Genomic DNA, 24,138 nt, shown 5'->3' on the forward strand with positions numbered 1-24,138 from the left:
CATCACTTTCAGCTTTTCACCACCATATCCCAACAGTTTTGGTAGGTCTTGAGTCTCTAAGGGGAATTCATTTCTAAGAAGTTCCAGGTATGTGTGGCTTGGCACACAGTTTACTTGTGCCCCTGTATCTATTTTGAATGTGACTGGAGTTTTGTGAGCCCCTATCTGTAGGGTTACATTTGCTTCATCTGCAGACTTGTGTGATTTCTGTACTGCTGCAAGATATATTGGGGTGCAATCTGAGTCTAACCCTGCATTGTCATCATTGTCCTCTATGGCGTGTACAGCCTGTGTTTGTGTCCTTGCAATATGTGAAAACAGTTTACACACCCTGGCAAAATGTCCTCTTTTCTTGCATTTATTACATATCTGCCACCTTGCAGGACAGGCAGCATTTTTGTTGTGCATGTTTCCACAGTAGCCACAGGTTGCTTGTGTGTTACTTGTCCCAGTGTCCCACTTGCCTTTTATCCCCTTGTGTCCTCTTTCTTGCCAGTATCTGCTGCTTTGATTTTCTATAGCACTGATCTGGTGTTGTGTTCCTTCCAGTACCTGCATGTCCTTTCTTGACATTTCATATGCTCTAGCAATCCTGATGGCTTTCTCAAGATTTAAATCTTCTTCCTGCAGCAGCTTTTCCTGAACTTCTTTAAACTTACTGCCCATCAGAATACGGTCTTTTATCATATCACCTGCATCATAAAAAGCACAGTCTTTGGCAAGCAAGCGCAGCTGTGTCACCCATTCATCCACAGATTCACCTCCACACTGATTCCTCTCATAAAACATTTTCCTCTGCACTGTGATGTTTTTCCTTGGATTGCAGTATGCTTCAAACTTTGCAAACAATACCTCTGGTTTTTTTTTGTCATCTGCAGTGATATCCCCACTTGCCTGCCAGGCTCTGCATACATCACGTCCCTTTTGTCCCACACATATCAGAAAGTGTGCTGCCTTCTGTTGCTCAGTCCATCTGTCTGCATCTGGGCCTGCAAACACAAGTTCAATCAGCTCCCTCCATTTTGACCAATTGTCAGAAATGTTCCCTGACTCTAAATCCAGAGAAGGAATGTTCTTTGTGTTGCTGTTTGCTGCCATGTCACTTTTCACCCCACTTCTGGTACCATGTGATGATCTTTATAATGTATTAGCAAACAGCAAGGAGAGAGAACAAGAATACAGACTTTATTCAGCAGCATCCATCTTAACAATCACTGCCCGCCCCCTCCAATCACATGACTAAAATGTTAACTGTTTGTAGTGCACAGAGTGAACTAAGCATAACTATTGAACTTAAACTATAACATAAAGCATACACATCATTACAGGCATTATGTTCCTTTATATAGGAGGAGTGGGTCAGTAATGTAAACAATGACAAGCTCTGATGATTTAGACTTTTTGCATCATTATATGCCTTTAATACACCTATGATAAAGTGAGAAACACTTCTGAATTTGATTAACTTGCAAAATTCAAATCAACAAAATAATATATGCATTTTGTATATGTCGTGAGATCCAGCCATTAAAGGAACTGTGTTCTGCAAAATAGTTTTCTGCTTAAAGACTTCCCAATGACTTGTTATACCCACTACTGAGTATAAAATATATCAGAAATAGTTTTTTTCTCTCTCTCTCTTTTTTTTTTAAAATCAAATAGCTGGATTTGCTCTTTAAAACCCACAACCCAGCAACGTAGGCTATGTTTGTAGAGAGATCACACATCCCTATTCTATCAGTGAAATGCTTTGTTTTCTTATCTCCGTCTCTATACAATAATTAGAAAAAACTCTTGAAAAAATAAACATTTTACAACTTTTATCTCTGACACTCCTTACTGGGAGTGTAATTTATTCTTCTGGGTGTGTTTACAACAGCTTTTCTATAGCCTATAATTAAGTATAGAAGCTTTTAGTATAGGTAGCAATACCACAGGCAAAATCAGACATTTCACATGTTGATATAAAGGCAAAGGAGCTACAGTCATGTAAAAAAGTAAGTACACCCTCTTTGAATTCTATGGTTTTACGTATCAGGACATAACAACAATCCATTTGGTCCTTAGCAGGTCTTAAAATTAGGTAAATACAACCTCAGACAAACAACCACAGATGACATATTAGTGGGTGTGGGGTGTTAAGCAGTGCGCTGGTAATAAAGGTAGATACCAAGCACCCAAAAAATTAGAAAGATCCTTCCGTCTTTCAAAAAACGATTGATAAGTGAATAGGGGTGTTAGGTGCGCTATATAATAGCTGAAGGTATATAAAAAATTAAATGATATTTATCAGTGTAGAATATGTGAATATATAAAATAGGTGAATATAAGGTGAAATGGATTAAATGTTTCCACAATGATTTAAACTATCTAGTGTACAAATCTATATAACCATATTATCCAACACTCTGGAAAGATACACAGACAAGAATTTTTTAAATAGTTACCGTGAGTAGCAATATATTTATAAAATAAAATAGAATATAAAATACATGTTACAATAAAAACATCAAAATTTGAGGGACGTCTCCCCTATATGAAATATAGAAAATATAAAAACAATGATAATTTTGATACTTTAGATAGTGTTAACCTATGCTGCCCCAATATATAGAGAGTTAGGCATAAATGTCCATATCTTTGAACGTTCAAATGGTATTTATATACCCAGCTGTATAAAGATAGATAATGGCAATTCAGATGTACACGAGCGTTATGGCCAATTATGTTTATAGAGAGTTATTTCTCAATTTATATTCTCTTCGGGTAAAGCAGGTTACTGTACAATACTGTCCCAAATAAAATCAAGTACCTGTTCTTCTTTAGACCCGTCTAGCAGCGTCCGATTCCCCTTCTCACCTGTGACTGATCAGCGCCGCATGTGTCTTGGCGTCTGACGTCACACTTGTTTTCTCAGTGGGATTGGCTGGAAATGTTTGGGAAATAAACAATTTCTTGCAGAAGATGGAGTAGATTCTTTTTATGAATGAGAATATAGTGGAAAAATCCTGCACTTAGTGCTTGATGCACGCAGGGTTTTACAGTTCAAATAAAGGTATAATGAGCAACCCGGGTTGTTACAGTATTAAAACTGAATTTTTACGATATCCAAAGAAAAGTCTCTTTGTGTATTTATTTTCACACAATTGCAGGGTCAACAGTCACAAGGTCGACGCGTTTCGCTCAGAAGAGCTTTATCAAGATCCTGCTGACTGTTGTATCAGTATATTTAAAGGCATCAGATTTTTCTGATTGGTCTTCCAATAATTGGATTCATTTAAGGTGGAATTCTTTATTATCCATCTTGCTCATGTGTATCAACAGAGATTTAAGATGGAAATTTCATATGGGGCAGCTTTCTATGTATTAAACAGTTATAATTTTGTAATAAAAACATGAATAAAGAATAGTTAGTTCTATTATAGATAGATGTTTTGTAGATATTATTGTGTAGCTTTATTCAAGGAGAAAAGGTGACAGGTCCATCTCAGAGTTAAGCCCATTCGGATATAGGGTGTTATATTTATAAATTAGTTCAGCTTCTTTAATTAGTAATTTTTTCTCTATATCTCCGCCCCTCCAGTTGTTTTTTACTTTTTGTATTCCCCAATATGATAGCTCTTTGGTGTTCCCATTATGGACAGTTTTGAAGTGTTTATATAGATGTGTATCTACAGAGCCTCGTTCTATCTGGCAAAGGTGCTCCCTTATTCTGTCTCTTACCATTCTTTTGGTCTCTCCAAAATAGAAGAGATTACAAGAGCATTTGAGAATATAGATTATGTTCTTATTAGTGCATTTTATTATATCCTTGATATTAATCAATTTATCAAAACCATCTATTTGTAGATTTTTTTATCTTTTTGCTATGTGTGCAGGCTTTGCAGGTATAGCATGGGAAAAAAACACTGATATTATTACCTGTCAGATCTTTCTGTCTTTTCAGATTTTGTTTAGATTTTTTTTAATTCACTGGGAGCTAGTATTGATTTTAAATTTGTTGCTCTTTTAAAGACAAATTTAGGTTGTTCCATAATCGTTTTCCCCAAAATGGTATCCTCCCTTATAAGGTGCCAGTGTTTTCTTATGATGCCTTTAATTATATTGTAATCGGCATGATAATTAGTGATAAATGGAATATCAATTAGATTTTTACTTTCTTTTTCTTTTCCTTTCTCTTTATAAGTTAAAAGGGACTCTCTGTTAGTATTCTTGGCCCTATCAGTTGCTTTGTCGGTAATTAGTTTATTATATCCTCTTGCATGAAATCTTTCTGCTAGGATTTCTGATTGTTGTTCGAAATCTATGGATCTTGAGCAATTTTTTCTGATACGTAGGTATTGACCTGTGGGAATATTGAGTTTCCAGGTGTTTAAATGGCAACTTTTTGAGTGTATATAGTTACTACTATCGACCTTTTTAAAGTGGGTCTTCGTTTCAAGTTCTTTGTTCATGATCATTATCTCTAGGTCTAGAAAGACAATCTTATCTTTACTGTAGTTAGTAGTGAATTTTAGACCCCATGTGTTAAGGTTCATTTTATCAAACATAGTACAAAGTGTAGAAAAGGCAGTGATCAAGTGCACCTGGTGCACGAAACATGTCTGCATGGGGATCTGCTCACTTGCCTGATTGATAGAGTTATTTGCTGGCTCTGTACAGGACATTCTAACAGTGTCCTTTTTTATACTTTTTGAAATAAAGTTGTACTTTACTTTTTAACCTGCTGCCTGGAAATCAACATTATTTGTTCATCACAGCATAGTGCTTTTTACAGCACTTTCAGCATCATCTTCCTTTCTCCCAGAGCGCCTTTTCTACACTTTGTACTTTGTTCTGTCTTGGCGTGTGTGGCTGTCACGCAAGAAGAGGCTGCCTACCTGATTGGATTGTTGTATACAGGGGTGTGTCCCCCGCCCACTCTCCATAGTGCCGGGCTCCGTTCACTTCACTGCACAGCGAGAGGAGCGCAGAAAACACAGTGAAATACTCGCGTTTGTTTTATCAAACATAGATTTAAGATCTTGTTCAGTACCTCTCCATATTATTAAGAGATCATCAATGTATCTCTTGTAGAGCACAAGGTTTGCACCATAGCTGCCGGAGCCAAAAAAATCATCTTCCCATGCTCCCATAAATAAATTGGCATAGCTAGGTGCAAACCTTGTGCCCATTGCTGTACCTTCGGTCTGTAAATAAAACTTTCCATCAAATGAGAAATAGTTGTTTTCTAATATATATGTTATGCTTTTCAGAATAAATGCTCTATGTTGATCTGACATATTTATATCCTTTTTAAGAAAAAAATCCACTGATTTTATGCCTTTAGAGTGGTTGATAACCGTGTATAATGATGTAACATCACACGTTACTAAGAACATGTCCTCTTCCTACTGTACTGTCTTTAGGGTGTTAAGGACTTGTGTGGAGTCCTTAACGTAAGATTTTAGGTTCTTAACATGCTTTTGTAGATAGTTATCTACATATCTAGATAAATTTGCTGATAGAGAATTAATTCCAGAAATGATTGGTCTCCCTGGGGGATTGACCAAACATTTATGGACCTTGGGAAGATAATAAAAGATGGGAATCACAGGAAATTTTGATGTTAAGAAGCCAAATTCTTTCTCATTTAATATTCCTGTTTTTTTCCCATCTGTCAGAATCCTATCAAGTCTTCTTTTAAATAAATCTGTAGGATCAGAATCTAATGTTTTATATGTTTTTTTATCTCCAAGTAATCTGTGTGCCTCTTTAAGGTAATTACTGGTGTCTAAAAGGACAATTCCACCTCCCTTGTCCGCTGGCTTTATGGTTATTTCTGCATTTTTTTGGAGATTCTCAATGATAGACTTTTCTCTAATACTCATATTAAACTTTTTTATTTTAGGAAGGGAACATTTTTGTATATCATTACAGACCAATTTTTTGAAAGATTCCAAAAAATTTCCTTTTGTCTTTAAAAGAGCAACAAATTTAAAATCAATACTAGCTCCCAGTGAATTAAAAAAATCTAAACAAAATCTGAAAAGACAGAAAGATCTGACAGGTAATAATATCAGTGTTTTTTCCCATGCTATACCTGCAAAGCCTGCACACATAGCAAAAAGATATAAAATATACAAATAGATGGTTTTGATAAATTGATTAATATCAAGGATATAATAAGATGCACTAATAAGAACATAATCTATATTCTCAAATGCTCTTGTAATCTCTTCTATTTTGGAGAGACCAAAAGAATGGTAAGAGACAGAATAAGGGAGCACCTTTGCCAGATAGAACGAGGCTCTGTAGATACACATCTATATAAACACTTCAAAACTGTCCATAATGGGAACACCAAAGAGCTATCATATTGGGGAATACAAAAAGTAAAAAACAACTGGAGGGGCGGAGATATAGAGAAAAAATTACTAATTAAAGAAGCTGAACTAATTTATAAATATAACACCCTATATCCGAATGGGCTTAACTCTGAGATGGACCTGTCACCTTTTCTCCTTGAATAAAGCTACACAATAATATCTACAAAACATCTATCTATAATAGAACTAACTATTCTTTATTCATGTTTTTATTACAAAATTATAACTGTTTAATACATAGAAAGCTGCCCCATATGAAATTTCCATCTTAAATCTCTGTTGATACACATGAGCAAGATGGATAATAAAGAATTCCACCTTAAATGAATCCAATTATTGGAAGACCAATCAGAAAAATCTGATGCCTTTAAATATACTGATACAACAGTCAGCAGGATCTTGATAAAGCTCTTCTGAGCGAAACGCGTCGACCTTGTGACTGTTGACCCTGCAATTGTGTGAAAATAAATACACAAAGAGACTTTTCTTTGGATATCGTAAAAATTCAGTTTTAATACTGTAACAACCCGGGTTGCTCATTATACCTTTATTTGAACTGTAAAACCCTGCGTGCATCAAGCACTAAGTGCAGGATTTTTCCACTATATTCTCATTCATAAAAAGAATCTACTCCATCTTCTGCAAGAAATTGTTTATTTCCCAAACATTTCCAGCCAATCCCACCGAGAAAACAAGTGTGACGTCAGACGCCAAGACACATGCGGCGCTGATCAGTCACAGGTGAGAAGGGGAATCAGACGCTGCTAGACGGGTCTAAAGAAGAACAGGTACTTGATTTTATTTGGGACAGTATTGTACAGTAACCTGCTTTACCCGAAGAGAATATAAATTGAGAAATAACTCTCTATAAACATAATCGGCCATAACGCTCGTGTACATCTGAATTGCCATTATCTATCTTTATACAGCTGGGTATACAAATACCATTTGAACGTTCAAAGATATGGACATTTATGCCTAACTCTCTATATATTGGGGCAGCATAGGTTAACACTATCTAAAGTATCAAAATTATCATTGTTTTTATATTTTCTATATTTCATATAGGGGAGACGTCCCTCAAATTTTGATGTTTTTATTGTAACATGTATTTTATATTCTATTTTATTTTATAAATATATTGCTACTCACAGTAACTATTTAAAAAATTATTGTCTGTGTATCTTTCCAGAGTGTTGGTTAATATAGTTATATAGATTTGTACACTAGATAGTTTAAATCATTGTGGAAATATTTAATCCATTTCACCTTATATTCACCTATTTTATATATTCACATATTCTACACTGATAAATATCATTTAATTTTTTATATACCTTCAGCTATTATATAGCTCACCTAACACCCCTATTCACTTATCAACCACAGATGACATATCACACTGTCATGATTTATTTAACAAAAATAAAGCCAAAATGGAGAAGCCATGTGTGAAAAACTAAGTTCACCTTATGATTTAATAGCTGTAGAGCCACCTTTAGCAGTAATAACGTAAGTAATCGTTTTCTGTATGACTTTATCAGTCTCTCATATCGTTGTCGAGGAATTTTGGCCCACTCTTCTTTACAACGTTACTTCAGTTCATTGAGGTTTGCGGACATTCATTTATGCACAGCTCTCTTAAAGAGACATTATACACTAGATTTTTCTTTGCATAAATGTTTTGTAGATGATCCATTTACATAAAATACAAACACAAAGAAACCCAAACAGTACGGCCGTGAGCTATGTTTGGCTCACAATTCGATATAGACCCAAGTTGCACAAAGTCAATCCTCAGTATCACTCCTTTGATATTGGAGCAGAAAGCATATAGGTAAAGAAAAACTCACCACACCACTTCATGAGATCGACACATAAGTTCCGCCACTAGCGCTGCCAATATCCTTCGGCTACTCCTGTGCCGCACACGAAGACGCCAGCTTCCAATTACGCGGCTCACAGGGTTTACGCTGAGTGGCTTGTTGGAAGGTGTGGGTGATGACGTGCTCGGCAATCCACCAATCATATGGATTCTTTACCAGGAAAGAAACTGCCGCTCGGGTCCGCTCCAAAACAGTAACACAGCTGATGTGTCGGATGACACTGGAATAAGTCACACATGAAAAGAGATTCCGACATCCATCATTTATATAAAAGTATTCAGTCTTTATTCATATTCGTTAAAAACAGGAACACAGCAAACAAACGGTCAGGTAAACCAAGGCGCAGCACGCAGGCATACGCGTTTCGGAAGTGAATTCCGTAGTCACAGCCAGGCTGTGACTACGGAATTCACTTCCGAAACGCGTATGCCTGCGTGCTGCGCCTTGGTTTACCTGACCGTTTGTTTGCTGTGTTCCTGTTTTTAACGAATATGAATAAAGACTGAATACTTTTATATAAATGATGGATGTCGGAATCTCTTTTCATGTGTGATCCATTTACATAGCCATATAGCCCATACAGTTTTTTTTTTAATGGATAGTTTTGCTTATTTTTAAATAACATTGCTCCAAGCCCCAAAATTTTAGGAGAATACCGACGTATACCTACTCTAGCTTGCTTCTGTTTGTGTAAAGGGTCTTTTCATTTGCAAAGGGAGGGGGAGTGCCTGCTATTTCCCACTTGCAGTGGGTGTTCCAGCATCCTTTTAAACAGAGCTAAACTGGAAGCTTCTAAGTAAGTTTTTTTTAAACAGTTTTATACTGGATTTTTATATCAGTATATGTGCATATTTTTCTTTATAGTAGTGTCTATTACATGCAGTTAAATGAAAATTGGTGTATACTGTCCCTTTAAGGTCCGGCCACAGCATTTCAATCAGATTGAGGTCTGGACTTTGACTGGGCCATTGCAACACCTTGATTCTTTTCGTTTTCAGCAATTCTGTTGTAGATTTGTTGCATGACCCATTTTCGGCCAAGCTTTAGCTGTCGGACAGATGGCCTCACATTTGACTCTAGAATACTTTAGTTTACAAAGGAGTTCATGGTCGACTCAATGACTGCAAGGTGCCCAGGACCTGTGGCTGCAAAACAAGCCCAAAACTTCATCCCTCCACCACTGTGCTTGACAGTTGGTTTGAGGTGTTTGTGCTGATAAGCTGTGTTTGTTTTTTGCCAAACATGGTGCTGTGCATTATGGCCAGACATCTCCTCTTTGGTCCCGTCTGCCCAAAAACCTTTGTTCCACAAGTCTTATGGTTTGTTCAGATGCAACTTTGCAAATCTAAGACGTGCTGCCATTTTTTTTTTAGAGAGAAGAGGCTTTCTCTTAGTCAGGGCCCCCACTAGAAATTTTGGGGCCCCTTACTTAACCATTATTCAGCCCCCCCACCTTTGACATGTGCAAAACTTATATGCACTTTATTCTTAAGTGTAATCAAACTTGTAAATGTTGTAAAGGTAGTAACACAAAAACACAGAACACACACACACAAATACGGATTTACATATAGACACTCTAGCAGACACGCAAAGAAACACACAAACACACTCAGACACCCAAACAGACATTTTACATTGACCTGACAAGTATTGAGGTAGACTACAGTTTCGTCAAAAAAAGAGATTTACAAAACAAAATATGGTATTCTTTTTGTCAAGGAAGATGACAACTAAATGATGACAACAGCATGCAGTGGCTGAAAGGAAGGGGCCTGAACTGTCTAAACAATAATTTAAAGGTTAAGTGGTGGATTGGTCTCAAAGTCTGTAGAGAGATGTGAATAATTAGTAGTAAGGTCAAAATGTCCTAAAAATTAACAGTATCAAATACACCATGTATCAAGCATAAAAACGTATTAATACGTGCGGCAATAAATAGTGACAATATATGCAAACTATAATTGCAGTCATAATAGAAACATTTTGTATAAACAATCTGATCCACCTAGAGTTAAAAGTTCATTTGTATATTTCTATCGAAATCCAAATCCAAAGTATCTATTGAGTAAATACTGGTATATAAAAGTCTTTTAATGGGTCATATAGTGCAGTACTCCGGAATGTGTAGCTTATCAATATTTGGCTTGTTAGTATATACTACAAAGTCTGGCCAATAAACACTACGTTCCTGTTGCAGGATTATAAGATATAAAGCTTACCGGAATCTTCAGACACGTACTGGGTCCTGCACAGACTCTGTGCACTTCTGGTGAAAATTAGGGATATGCTTACCGGGAACTTCAGACACGCTTAGTGTCTCTTTACAGGCTTACTGTGTATTCCATCCAGCTCTTGCCTCTGGTTATATGTGACATATAACTAGAGGCAAGAGCTGGATGGAATACTCACATAGATATAACTAGAGGCAAGAGCTGGATGGAATACTCACATAGATATAACTAGAGGCAAGAGCTGGATGGAATACTCACATACCTACCTCCTCTAAAAAGTCCACCTTAACAAAACTATATACAAAGAAAACGTATAGAGAAAATCTGAATCAACCATTACCATCTTAAAAAAGAAAAAATCATTACCACCTTAAATAAGATGACAATAATGTGTAGCTTAATCAACCAATAAACTGAAGAGGAGGGATATTTAAAATCCCACAACTACACAGAAGGGATAAGTCTTGATAAAGCCCATACCAGGGTGAAACGCGTCGATGTTACTAGCAGACCACCACAAGGATCAAAGTTCCACTACTGGATAAAGACATCTTTAAAGGACTTATTCCGCATGATCTTGAAACTGTCAAGTACAGGGAATACAAACGGCCGTTTGTTACATTGAGATTAACAGTCCTAAACACGCTGTAGCGTTCAACAGAAGGAATATGCAAAACCATTAGAAAGCGAGGTGAGAGCGACATCATCACAGCCACGCTTGGTTCACGGGAGACGCTTTAACGAAACACTGGAGAAAAACACAGTAAGCCTGTAAAGAGACACTAAGCGTCTGTGCAGGACACAGTATGTGTCTGAAGATTCCGGTAAGCTTTATATCTTATAATCCTGCAACAGGAACGCAGTGTTTATTGATCAGTACTTATTGGCCAGATTTTGTTGTATATACTAACAAGCCAAATATTGATAAGCTACACATTCCAGAGTACTGCAGTATATGACCCATTAAGACTTTTTATATGCCAATATTTACTCAATAGATGCTTTTGGATTTTGATAGAAATATACAAATTAACTTTTAACTCGAGGTGGATCAGATTGTTTATACAAAATGTTTCTATAATGACCGCAATTATAGTTTGCATATATTGTCACTATTTATTGCCGCACGTATTATTTTTATGCTTGATACATGGTGTATTTGATAATATTTTAGCAGATTACCAAACAATTTGTATTTAAAGGGAGACTTCCCTAATTTTATATGATTTTATTTGTTGTGATTTAGTTATATATTATAATAAATCCTAATTGTTTTAATATGACAATAGAAATTATTGCTTCCTAGATTCCTGAGCTTTTTTAGTGCTCCCTTACTTAATCATTAAGTATATTTGTCATATCTATGTGCCAGTCTTAGGGAAAGATTGGATAGTAAGTGAGCAGAGTCATTACTGGGCGCCATATTTAGCTTTTCTCACATACTAAAAATTAACAGACAATGGACACACACACACACACACAAACTCAAACTTGCGCATACACCCAAGGAAACACCCACAGAGATAGCCTCAGAAAACACACAAAGACATACACACACACAGAGAGACACCCACAGAAAACACACAAAGACATACATACACACACACACACACACACACACACCCTTTATAGAGAGATCCACAGAAAAAAATACATACACACTCATAGAGACACTAACAAAAGCACAAAGATATAAACACAGACACCCACAGGAGGTAACATTTCTGCACATTGTCATCCCCTAAATCAACAGTGTGTGACATACATGATAAAAAAAATAGCAGAAATTAAGAGATCGCTTTTTAAAGAATCATATTTGTAAATGTGTAAACAAAAATACTCCTGTGAATTCCAAATTGTACATTATTGATCTGTCAGATTAAGAAAATTGCTTTTGAAAGGTTGACATAGGTTTGGGGGGTTTTCCCCCTCATTTTCCCCAACCTAGAGCACCACTTCAAATTTGGTGTACAAATGTTCCCATCTGTCAATTGTACTTATGGATTTTGAAAATGCTGTACTCTATATGGTCTTGGTGGCACTAGGTCTCATACCATTAAATCTGGTTAAATGCAGGATTTATGCTTGTTTTAATGTATTTTAAAATTAACTCAGCTGTAGTGTAAACTGAACAGTGTTAAGTTAACCTGTCTCATTTCAAACACTGAACAATCTTAGCCTGAGAGTATAACAGTTTATGCAGATGTAAAAATCTTAGATAAAATGCCTCCTGGCATCTAGAAAGTCCTTGCATAAAGGGACAGTGAACTTGAATGTAATATATATATATATATATATATATATATATGTATGTGTGTATATATATATATGTATGTGTGTATATATATATATATATATATATATATATATATGTATGTGTATATATATATATATATATATATATATGTATGTATGTGTATATATATATATATATATATATATATATATAAATATATGTATGTGTATATATATATATATATATATATATATATATATATATATATATATATATATATAAATAAAAAAATTATATCTGCCAAAAGGGCACCTACCATTTGTGTATTGAGAAGGAAACATTTCTGCATGGTTTTAAATATCGAATTTCTACAGCATTGTCAAATAATCATAAATACACTGCTGCATATTGCTAAAAAAAATGTTTTTATGGTCCCCTGGCCCCACCAAACAACTACCACTCTGAAGTGTCCAGTCTGTCTAACACTGTGCATAGGGGTCCTTGTAATGACATTTCACATGCTCAATAGCACTCTGCTGTAGTACCCTCTGGTGGCTGCCAAAATGTAAATATATATATATATATATATATATATATATATATATATATATATAATTTTTTTAATAATAGTTGTGTTTGCCTCATGGGGCCCTCTGGGCCCCTGACAGGAGTCACCCTATGAACCCTCTGATGGCAGCCTGCTCCTAGTAACCCTTCCTTACAAACTATACTTGTTCAGTCTTTTTGTTTTTATTCTATTCTCATGAACTTTAACATTTAACATGCTTACTGAGACCTGCAGAGCAACTGTTGGGTTTTTTCAATTTCTCTAAATATTGCACGGTCTGACCTCGGGGTGAATTTGCTGGGACGTACACTGGGCTGGGAAGAAGTAAGGGTGTATTTAATTTATCACACATGGGTTCTCCATTTTGGCTTTCATTTTGTTAAATAAATCATGCAACGGTGTAATATGCCATGTGTTGTTGTTCATCTGAAGTTGTATTTATCTAATTTTAAGACCTGCTAAGGACCAGATAATTGTTATTATGTCATGATAAGTAAAACCATAGAATTCAAAGAGGGTGTTCTTTCTACTTCACGACTGTATTTGTAAATAATTTATTACACTCTAGCAGGTAACGTAGATCATTGGGAACAAATTGAAGGGGTGAACATGTAGGATAAACTGTCCCTTTTAAATTAAACAGTTTTATTCCACAGTTGTCCCTTTTCAAAATTTGCATTCATTTTTTTTTTTATAGTCTTGGATATAACTAGAAATTTGAAGCTTTGTTGTACCTGTAAATAATATATTTTATCAGAAAACATTGATTTAATATACATATATACATATTTTTTTCAATTAACAGGGCAGAAGAATACAATTTAAGCTGTTCCCCATTTTCAGTAATGACATCTATAGATCCTTTTCAAAATATAATAGTAAGTATACTTCTATATGTTATCTATATATGTATCATCTATCTTTCTATCTATCATCTATACATTATCTATCTATAATCTATCTATCCATCCATCATTCTATCTAATTATCTATCTAATTATCTATCTAGTAAACATCTATGTGTGATGTAGTGTGTGTATATATAGTTTGACTTACATTTACGGGCATGTTACAGGACAGGCAAAATACAGATCAATATTTGAGACTACAACTCCCATAAATCTTTTATTCCAAAACACCCGTGAGCATGTCTTCACTTAACCTAGGCATATAAAATATATATGAAAAAGGGATATTTCTTTCTTAGCAGCTACTGCTTGTTGCTTTATTATTATTTTTATTAATAATAATACTAATACTAATAATACTACTACTAATAATAATAAACAAAAAAGTACCTATTAGACAATAAAATATAATTGCATTTTTTAAAGCAGTATACATTGTAGACTAGGCTAATTGTTTTCCTATTTCATTATAGAAAACCATAATTTATGTAAGAACTTACCTGATGAATTATTTTCTTTCATAGTGGCAAGAGTCCATGAGCTAGTGACGTATAGGATATACATTCCTACCAGGAGGGGGAAAAGTTTCCCAAACCTCAAATGCCTATAAATACACCTCCCACCTCACTCATACCTCAGTTAAATGTATAGCCAAGTAGTGAGGTGTAAAAAAACAAGGAGTAAAAAGCATTAAAAAGAGAAACTGAAAAAATAATGTGCATTATACAAAGAAATCATAGCCACAAAAAATTTGGTGGGTCTCATAGACTCTTGCCACTATGAAAGAAATTAATTTATCAGGTAAGTTCTTACATAAATTATGTTTTCTTTCATGTAAGTGGCAAGAGTCCATGCGCTAGTGACGTATGGGATATAATACCCAAGATGTGGAGGTCCACGAGTCACTAGGGAGGGAGGGATACAATAAAAACAGCTATTTCCGCTGAGAAATTAAACCCCAAAAAATAATTAAGTTTTCTTTAAAAAAAATTCAAAAAAACTCAAATCATAGGCACTAGAATCAAACGGAGACAGGTGCCTGAAAAACCTTTCTACCAAAGGCTGTTTACAAAGAAGCAAACACATCAAAATGGTAAAATTAAGTAAATGAGTGCAAAGAAGACCAAGTTACTGCTTTGCAAATTTAATCAACTGAAGCTTCTTTCTTGAAAACCCAAGATATGGTGACTGATCTAGTAGAATGAGCTGTAATACGCTTAAGCGGAGACTTCCCCGCCTTCAAATAAGCCTTGTGATTTTTAAACTGTAAAACAAGATGCCAAAGAAATGCCAAAGGCTTTCTGACCTTTTCTGGAACCAGAAAAAAAAATAACAAATAGGCTAGAAGTCTTTCTGAAATCTATAGTAGCCTCAACATAATATTTCAAAGCTCTTACCACATCCAAAGAACGAAAATACATTTTAGAAGTATTCTTAGGATTAGGACACAAGTAAGAAACATAATCTCCCTAAAGATGTTGTTAGAATTCACAATTTAAATCAAAAAATTAAAAACAAAGTCTGCAAAACAGCTTCTCTTGATGGAAAATCAGATAAGGAGACTCACAGAGAGCAGACAACTCAGAAAACTCTTCTAGCAGAAGAGATAGACAAAAGAAATTACACTTTCTAAGCAAGTAGATTAAAAACCAAATTATGCATAGGCTCAAAAGAAGAGCCTGAAAAATCTTAAAAACCAAATTGAGACTCCAAGAAGGAGACATTTATTTAATAACAGGATTGATATGAATCAAAACCTGAACAAAACAGTGAATATCAGGAAGCTTAGCAATTTTTAGATGAAACAAGTCAGAGAGAGCAGAGATTTGTCCTTCAAAGTATTTGCAGACAAAACCTTTTATCCAAACTATCCTGAAGAAACTGTAAAATCCTAGGAATTCAAAAGAATACCAAGAATAATCTAGAGTGCAACACCATGAAATATAGATTTTCCAAAACCTATGATAAATGTTCCTTGAAACAGACTTTCGAGCCTGTATCATAGAATTAATTACTGAATCAGAGAAACCTCTATGACTTAAAAAATAAGCCTTTAATTTCTATGCCTTCAAATTCAGAGATTTGAAATACTGAAAGAAAAATGGGCCTTGAGACAGAAGGTCTGGTCTTATATAAAATGACCAAGGCTGGCAACTGGACATTCGGACAAGGTCCGCATACCAAAACCCGAGAGGCCATGCTGGTGCCATAAGAAACACATAAAATTGTTCCAATATGATCTTGGAGATCACCCTTGGAAAAAGAACCAGAGGCGGAAAAATTTAAGCAAATTGATAAAACCAAGAAACTGCTAGCTAGAGCATCCATCATTTCTGCCTGAGGTTCACTGGACCTGGAAAGGTATCTGAAGTCTCTTGTTCAGACGAGATGGCTAACAGATCTATTTCTAGAAGACCCCACATCTATACAAGTTGAAAAAAAACACATCTGGAAAAGGGGACCACTCCCCCGGATGTACAGAATGATGGCTGAGATAATCCGCTTCCCAAATGTCTACACCTGAGATATGAATTGCAGTCTCTTGACAAGAGTTGGATTCCGTCCAAGAAAATATCAGATATACTTCTTTCATTACTAAAGGACTGCGAGTCCCCCATTGATGACTGACATATGCCACTGTTGTGATCGTGTCTGAATAAAAATGAATGTAAAGTTCTCTCTTCAATAGAAGCCAAGCCTGAAGAGCTCTAAAAATAGCACAGAGTTCTAAAATAATGATTGTTAACCTTGCCTCTTAAGGATTCCAAACCCCTTGGGCTGTCAGAGATCTCCAGACAGCTCCCCAACCTGTAAAACTTGCATCTGTTGAGATCACAGTCCAGAAAGGATGAACAAAGGAGGCCCCTTGAACAATAAGGTGATGGTTTAAACACCAAAAACAGAGAGAGTTAAATGTTGGGATTTAAGTATATCAACTGTGATATCTGAGTATAATCCCTGCACCACAGGTGCAACATGCAAAGCTGTAGAGGTCTCATATGAAAATGAGCAAAGGAGATTGCGTCCGATGCTGCAACCATGAGACCTAAAACTTCCATGCACATAGCCAGTGAAGAGAATGATAGAGACTGAAGGTTTATACAAGCTAAGACCAACTTCATTCATCTCTTGTCTGTAAGAGAGAAAAAATCATGGACACTGAATCTATCTGGAAACCTAAGAAGGTAACCTATGTCTAAAGAATAAAGAAACTCTTTGGTAAATTGATCCTCCAACCATATCTAGAAGAAACAACATTTAGTTGTTTCGTGTGAGATTCTGCTAAATGAAAAGATTGAGCTAGTACCAAGATATTGTCGAAAATACCACAATACCTTGCTCTCTGATTACAGAAAGAAGAGCACCGAGAACCTTTGAGAAAATTCTTGGTGCAGTTGCTAAACCAAAAGGAAGAGCGACAAAATGGTAATGTTTGTCTAAAAAAGAGAATCTCAGAAAACGATAGGGGTCTGGATGAATCAAACTGTGGAGATAAATGTCCTGTAAGTCTATTGTGGACATAAAATGACCTTACTGAACAAAAAGTAGAAAAGTCCTTATAGTTACCATCTTAAAAGTTGGGTACTCTTACAAAACAATAAAAAAAATTCAGATCCAGGATTGATCTGAAAAAATCATTATTTTCTGGGACAATGAATAGATTTTAATAGAAACCCAATCCCTGTTCCTGCTGAGGAACTGGTACAAACACCCCTGAAAACTATAGGACTGAAAAACACTTCAGAAAAGCCAGGGTTTGTTGAAACATTAGTAAAAAAAGAATCTTCCCATGGAAGGTCTTATTCTAAAACATCTATGAAATACCCTTGAGAAACAATATTCTATTGATTGTGGACTGAATCTGTCCAAATTTCTTGAAATAACTTAATCTGCCCCTCACCAGAAGAACTGGATTGAGGGCCGTACCTTCATGCAGATTTAGGAGACGGATTTGGTTACTTATAAGGCTTGGATTTATTCCAATTGAGAGATGGTCTCCAAATAGAACCAGAGGCCTTAGGGGAATGAGAGGTTTTCAGTTCTTTATACAGACAAAAGGAACAAAAACAATATAGAGATTTAAATTTACCCTTAAATTTCTTGTCTAGGGCCAAAAAAAACTCCCCAGTTATAGAGGAACCAAACAAATTATTTCCCTGAAAAGATAGAAAAAATAATTAAGATTAGGACACTATTTCAATATTTCAAGATTTAAGCCATAAAGCTATTAAAGTCAGAATAGCTAAAAAATATAGATTTGACATTAAATTTAAATGACATCAAATATAGCAACATAAATAAAAAGAATGTATGTTGAAATAAAAGAACAATGTTATATACTTCAGGATCTAATAACTGCTGCACTAAACTGTCCAACTAGAAAGGTGAAGCAGCAGCAACCTCAGCCATAGAAATAGCCGGACTAAGAATATAACCAGTATGAAAATATGCTCTTTTAAGGCAAGATTCTGGCTTCCTTAAAGGGACAGTATACATCAATTTTCATATAACTGCATGTAAAAGAAACTACTAATATAAAAATTATATGCACAGATACTGATATAAAAATCCATTATAAAACTGTTTAAAAACGTACTTAGAAGTTAGAAGCTTCCATTTTAGCTGTGTTTAAAAGGTTACTGGAACACTCACTGCAAGTGTGAAATATCAGACACTCTCCCTCCCCCTTCCTTTGCATATGAAAATACCTTTTACACAAACATAAGCAAGCTGGAGTAGGTATACGTCGGTATTCTCCTAAAATTTTGGGGCTTGGTTAGGAGTCTGAAAATCTGAGCAATCTTTATTTAAAAATAAGCAAAACTATCCATTTAAAAAAATATATATATATATGGGCTATATAAATAGTTCATCTACAAACCATTTATGCAAAGAAAAAATAAGTGTATAATGTCCCTTTAAAGGATCCTGAAAATAAGTACTATCTTCCATTGAAAAAATAGTACGTTCCCAAAACTCTAAACTAGCCATAAGTAAAAGATACAACTTCTTAAACCTAGGAGGAAAAAAAGGTACCAGATTAAGACCATTCTTAAGCAATCATATTAACGATAGCATCTGGAATAGGAAAAAAACTTCAGGAGCAACCTCAGAAGTCTTAAACACAGAATTCTAAACGATTATTAGCTTAGCTATTAGGAGGACTAGACTCCTTAATACCTAATGTAAACAATACTTCCTTAATAGAGAACAAATATGTTCAATTGAAAAATAAAAAATTGACAATTTCTGTCTCTGATGCAGGATCCTCTGAGTCAGAGGAACCCTCATCAGTAGAGAATACTTTCGTATACTTTTGGTCAGTACAAATAATTCATTAAATCTATGACAAGTTTGAAAAGACCTATTACGTTTAATTGAAGACAAAATAGCAATCATAGGGCCCCGATTTATGAAAGTCTGGTGGACCTTATCTGACAGTGTGGATCAGGTCCGGCAGACCTTGCTGAATATGGCGAGCAATATGCTCGCTGCATTCAGCATTGCACCAGCAGCTCAAAAGAGCTGCTGGTGCAACGCCGCCCCCTGCAGACTCGCAGCCAAAGGGCCGCCAGCAGGGGGGTGTCAATCAACCCGATCGTACGTACTCAATCAGATTGATTTCCGGTGATGTCTGTCCGCCTGCTCAGAGCAGGTGGACAGGTTATGGAGCAGCGGTCTTTGTGACCGCTGCTTCATAACTGCTGTTTCTGGCGAGCCTGCAGGCTCTCCAGAAACACGGGACATCAAGCTCCATACGGGGCATCCAGCTCCATATGGAGCTTGATAAATATGCCCCATAGCCTTCTTATGGCTGCAGAAATAACATGTTTCATATCAGCAGGAATATCAGGTACATTTAACTGAGAAAAAAATAACAGTAGATGTATTTGTACTCATAGAAACATTATCAACATGTAATAAACAAGTGCCACATAATTGAGCTGAAAAAAATTAAATCAGCTTATTTACAATAACACACTTAGCTTTAGTAGAATTGTGTTCAGGCAGCTTAGTTCCTATAGTAACATCAGAGGCAGGATCTGTTTGAGACATATTGCAAAATGTTACAAAAAAGAAAAATAACATTAAAACAAAATATCCAATTTCCTCAAAATGGCAGTTTCAGGAATGGGAAAAAATGCTTATGATAAAATTCTTATACAAAAGTAAAATGAAAAGCAAACATCATAGCCCTCAATAAGCAAATGAGAGCAGTGAGCAAAAGAGGGAGAGGCTTAATATAACAAATTTTGGTACCAAGAATGACGCAAAGATGACGCAAATGCAGAGGAAAAAACTTTTGGCGCCAAAGCAAACAAAATGAAATACGTCATAACAGTCGCAACTTCACTTAAAAAAATACGCAAGAAATGACGCGACTCGCGTCACGACAGACGTAACTTCACGGCAAAAATTTCACGGCAAAAATGACGCAATAAAAAGTAGCATTTTGCGTCATCGCGAGCCTAGTTAGCTCACGGAAATTTTCAAAAACAGACTCCAAGTTATAACTAACTGGAACCCCAGGTAAGAAAAAAATACCTAAAATCTCCCATTAACATAATTTCCATGCTGAAACTGTTAGACTGCAAAGGGAAATACACAGACCTGACTCATGGCAAATATATGCAATATACATTAAAAACTTTATAATATAAAGTGCCAAACATAGCTGAGAGTGTCTTAAAAAATGATATTTACTTACCAGAAGACACCCATCCACATATAGCAGACAGCCAAACCAGTACTCAAACATATCAGCAGAGGTAATGGTAGAGGAGTATAATGTCGATCTGTAAAGGGAGGCAGAGATGAATCCCTGCGACCGATTTACAGAAAGCCTTAGAATAGATTTCCCATAAGCGAAAACATGGTGTCATCAGGCAATACTCCCTTCACATTCCTCAGACAAACACTGTGCTTTGAGAGGAAATTGGGCTTCAAAATTGGGCTTCACGGAATTAAATCAATCACATCTTGCTTCACCACCTACACACAGAGGCAAAGTTTGTAAAACTGAGGTATGAGTGAGGTGAGAGGTGTATTTTTAGGCATTTGAGGTTTGAGAAACTTTGCCCCCTCCTGGTAGGAATGTATATCTCATAATTCACTAGCTCATGGACTCTTGCCACTTACATGAAAGAAAGTACAATTTTTAACACTTTAAAAGCTTCAAAAAATACTTAACCAGTTTACTTCTTTTTCAGTCACTAAGGGTATCTATATTATTTTAAAATTTCAAAGACATTTGCTCCTTCAAATAACATGAAAGAAAGTTTAAAGAGTTATAAAACCCAAAGATTTTCTTTTGTGATTCCGACAGAAAATACAATTAAAAAAAGTTTCCAGTTTAATTCTATTATCAAATTTGTTTCATTCCCATGATATTCTGTGTTGAAGAGATACCTAGGTAGGCATCTAGTGCTCTTGCAAATGGATAAAAAATTTCACACAAAAAAATTGATCCAGAAATGGGCCGGCTCCTAAGCTTATGCCTCTGCTTTTCAACAAAAGATACCAAGAATATGAAGAAAAATTGATAATAGAAGTAAATTGGAAAGTTTTTTTAAAATTGCTGCTGTATCTCAATCATGAAAGAAAAAGAATGTATTTCATATCATAATAAAAGGGCATTAAACATTGCTTGCTTTTATCTAAAAAGTGTGTTTGTTCTACACTCCCTAGGCCAAAAAGCAACTTCTGTAACCTACACAAGCTGCAAACAATAGCTGGCTCAGGCAAATTGCAGCATTTAAAAAAAACTACTGTATATTACATAAGTTGTTTTTTGGCCTATTTAGGGAATGTGCATCAAGCACACATTTTACATAAAAGCACGACATCTATATACATAGATAGATGCTAGAGAGAGCGAGATGCTAGAGAGAGCGAGATGCTAGAGAGAGAGAGCGAGATGCTAGAGAGAGAAAGAGAGATGCTAGAGAAAGAGAGATGCTAGAGAAAGAGAGATGCTAGAGAGAGAGAGATGCTAGAGAGAGAGAGATGCTAGAGAGAGAGAGATGCTAGAGAGAGAGAGAGAGAGATGCTAGAGAGAGAGAGAGAAATGCTAGAGAGAGATAGAGATGCTAGAGAGAGAGAGATGCTAGAGAGAGAGAGAGAGAGAGATGCTAGAGAGAGAGATGCTAGAGAGAGTGATGCTAGAGAGAGTGATGCTAGAGAGAGTGATGCTAGAGAGAGAGATGCTAGAGAGAGAGATGCTAGAGAGAGAGAGATGCTAGAGAGAGAGAGATGCTAGAGAGAGAGATGCTAGAGAGAGAGAGATGCTAGAGAGAGAGAGATGCTAGAGAGAGAGAGATGCTAGAGAGAGAGAGAGATGCTAGAGAGAGAGAGAGATGCTAGAGAGATAGAGATGCTAGAGAGAGAGAGATGCTAGAGAGAGAGATGCTAGAGAGAGAGATGCTAGAGAGAGAGATGCTAGAGAGAGATGCTAGAGAGAGAGATGCTAGAGAGAGAGAGAGAGATGCTAGAGAGAGAGAGATGCTAGAGAGAGAGAGATGCTAGAGAGAGAGAGAGATGATAGAGATAGAGAGAGAGATGCTAGAGATAGAGAGATGCTAGAGAGAGAGAGAGAGATGCTAGAGAGAGAGAGAGAGATGCTAGAGAGAGAGAGAGAGATGCTAGAGAGAGAGAGAGAGAGATGCTAGAGAGAGAGAGAGATGCTAGAGAGAGAGAGAGAGAGATGCTAGAGAGAGAGAGAGAGATGCTAGAGAGAGAGAGAGAGATGCTAGAGAGAGAGAGAGAGATGCTAGAGAGAGAGAGATGCTAGAGAGAGAGAGATGCTAGAGAGAGAGAGAGATGCTAGAGAGAGAGAGATGCTAGAGAGAGAGAGATGCTAGAGAGAGAGAGATGCTAGAGAGAGAGAGATGCTAGAGAGAGAGAGATGCTAGAGAGAGAGAGAGATGCTAGAGAGAGAGAGAGATGCTAGAGAGAGAGAGATGCTAGAGAGAGAGAGATGCTAGAGAGAGAGAGATGCTAGAGAGAGATGCTAGAGAGAGATGCTAGAGAGAGATGCTAGAGAGAGATGCTAGAGAGAGATGCTAGAGAGAGAGATGCTAGAGAGAGAGAGAGAGAGATGCTAGAGAGAGAGAGATGCTAGAGAGAGATGCTAGAGAGAGATGCTAGAGAGAGATGCTAGAGAGAGAGATGCTAGAGAGAGATGCTAGAGAGAGATGCTAGAGAGAGATGCTAGAGAGAGAGATGCTAGAGAGAGAGAGAGATTAGAGAGAGAGAGATGCTAGAGAGAGATGCTAGAGTGAGATGCTAGAGAGAGAGATGCTAGAGAGAGAGATGCTAGAGAGAGAGATGCTAGAGAGAGAGAGAGATTAGAGAGAGAGAGATGCTAGAGAGAGATGCTAGAGAGAGATGCTAGAGAGAGATGCTAGAGAGAGAGATGCTAGAGAGAGAGATGCTAGAGAGAGAGATGCTAGAGAGAGAGATGCTAGAGAGCGAGAGATGCTAGAGAGCGAGAGATGCTAGAGAGCGAGACATGCTAGAGAGCGAGACATGCTAGAGAGCGAGAGATGCTAGAGAGCGAGACATGCTAGAGAGAGAGACATGCTAGAGAGAGAGACATGCTAGAGAGATGCTAGAGAGCGAGAGATGCTAGAGAGAGATGCTAGAGAGAGATGCTAGAGAGAGATGCTAGAGAGAGATGCTAGAGAGAGATATGCTAGAGAGAGAGATGCTAGAGAGAGAGATGCTAGAGAGAGAGATGCTAGAGAGAGAGATGCTAGAGAGAGAGAGAGAGATGCTAGAGAGAGAGAGAGAGATGCTAGAGAGAGAGAGAGAGAGAGATGCTAGAGAGAGAGAGATGCTAGAGAGAGAGAGAGATGCTAGAGAGAGAGAGATGCTAGAGAGAGAGAGATGCTAGAGAGAGAGAGATGCTAGAGAGAGAGAGATGCTAGAGAGAGAGA

At 36.5% G+C, this 24,138-nt stretch overlaps 1 protein-coding gene across 1 annotated transcript in view; it reads left to right on the forward strand.

The window, feature by feature from the left end:
- Positions 1-24,138, forward strand: part of PLA2G4A (phospholipase A2 group IVA) — a 222,495-nt gene that overhangs the window by 35,413 nt on the left and 162,944 nt on the right. The window contains exon 2 of the mRNA XM_053693862.1: positions 14,098-14,170. Coding sequence (XP_053549837.1) covers positions 14,138-14,170 — 33 coding nt within the window. The 5' untranslated portion in view covers positions 14,098-14,137. The remainder of the gene's footprint in view (positions 1-14,097; positions 14,171-24,138) is intronic.

Source organism: Bombina bombina, chromosome 10, assembly GCF_027579735.1.
Source record: "Bombina bombina isolate aBomBom1 chromosome 10, aBomBom1.pri, whole genome shotgun sequence".
In the NCBI taxonomy this organism is placed as follows: Eukaryota; Metazoa; Chordata; class Amphibia; order Anura; family Bombinatoridae; genus Bombina; species Bombina bombina.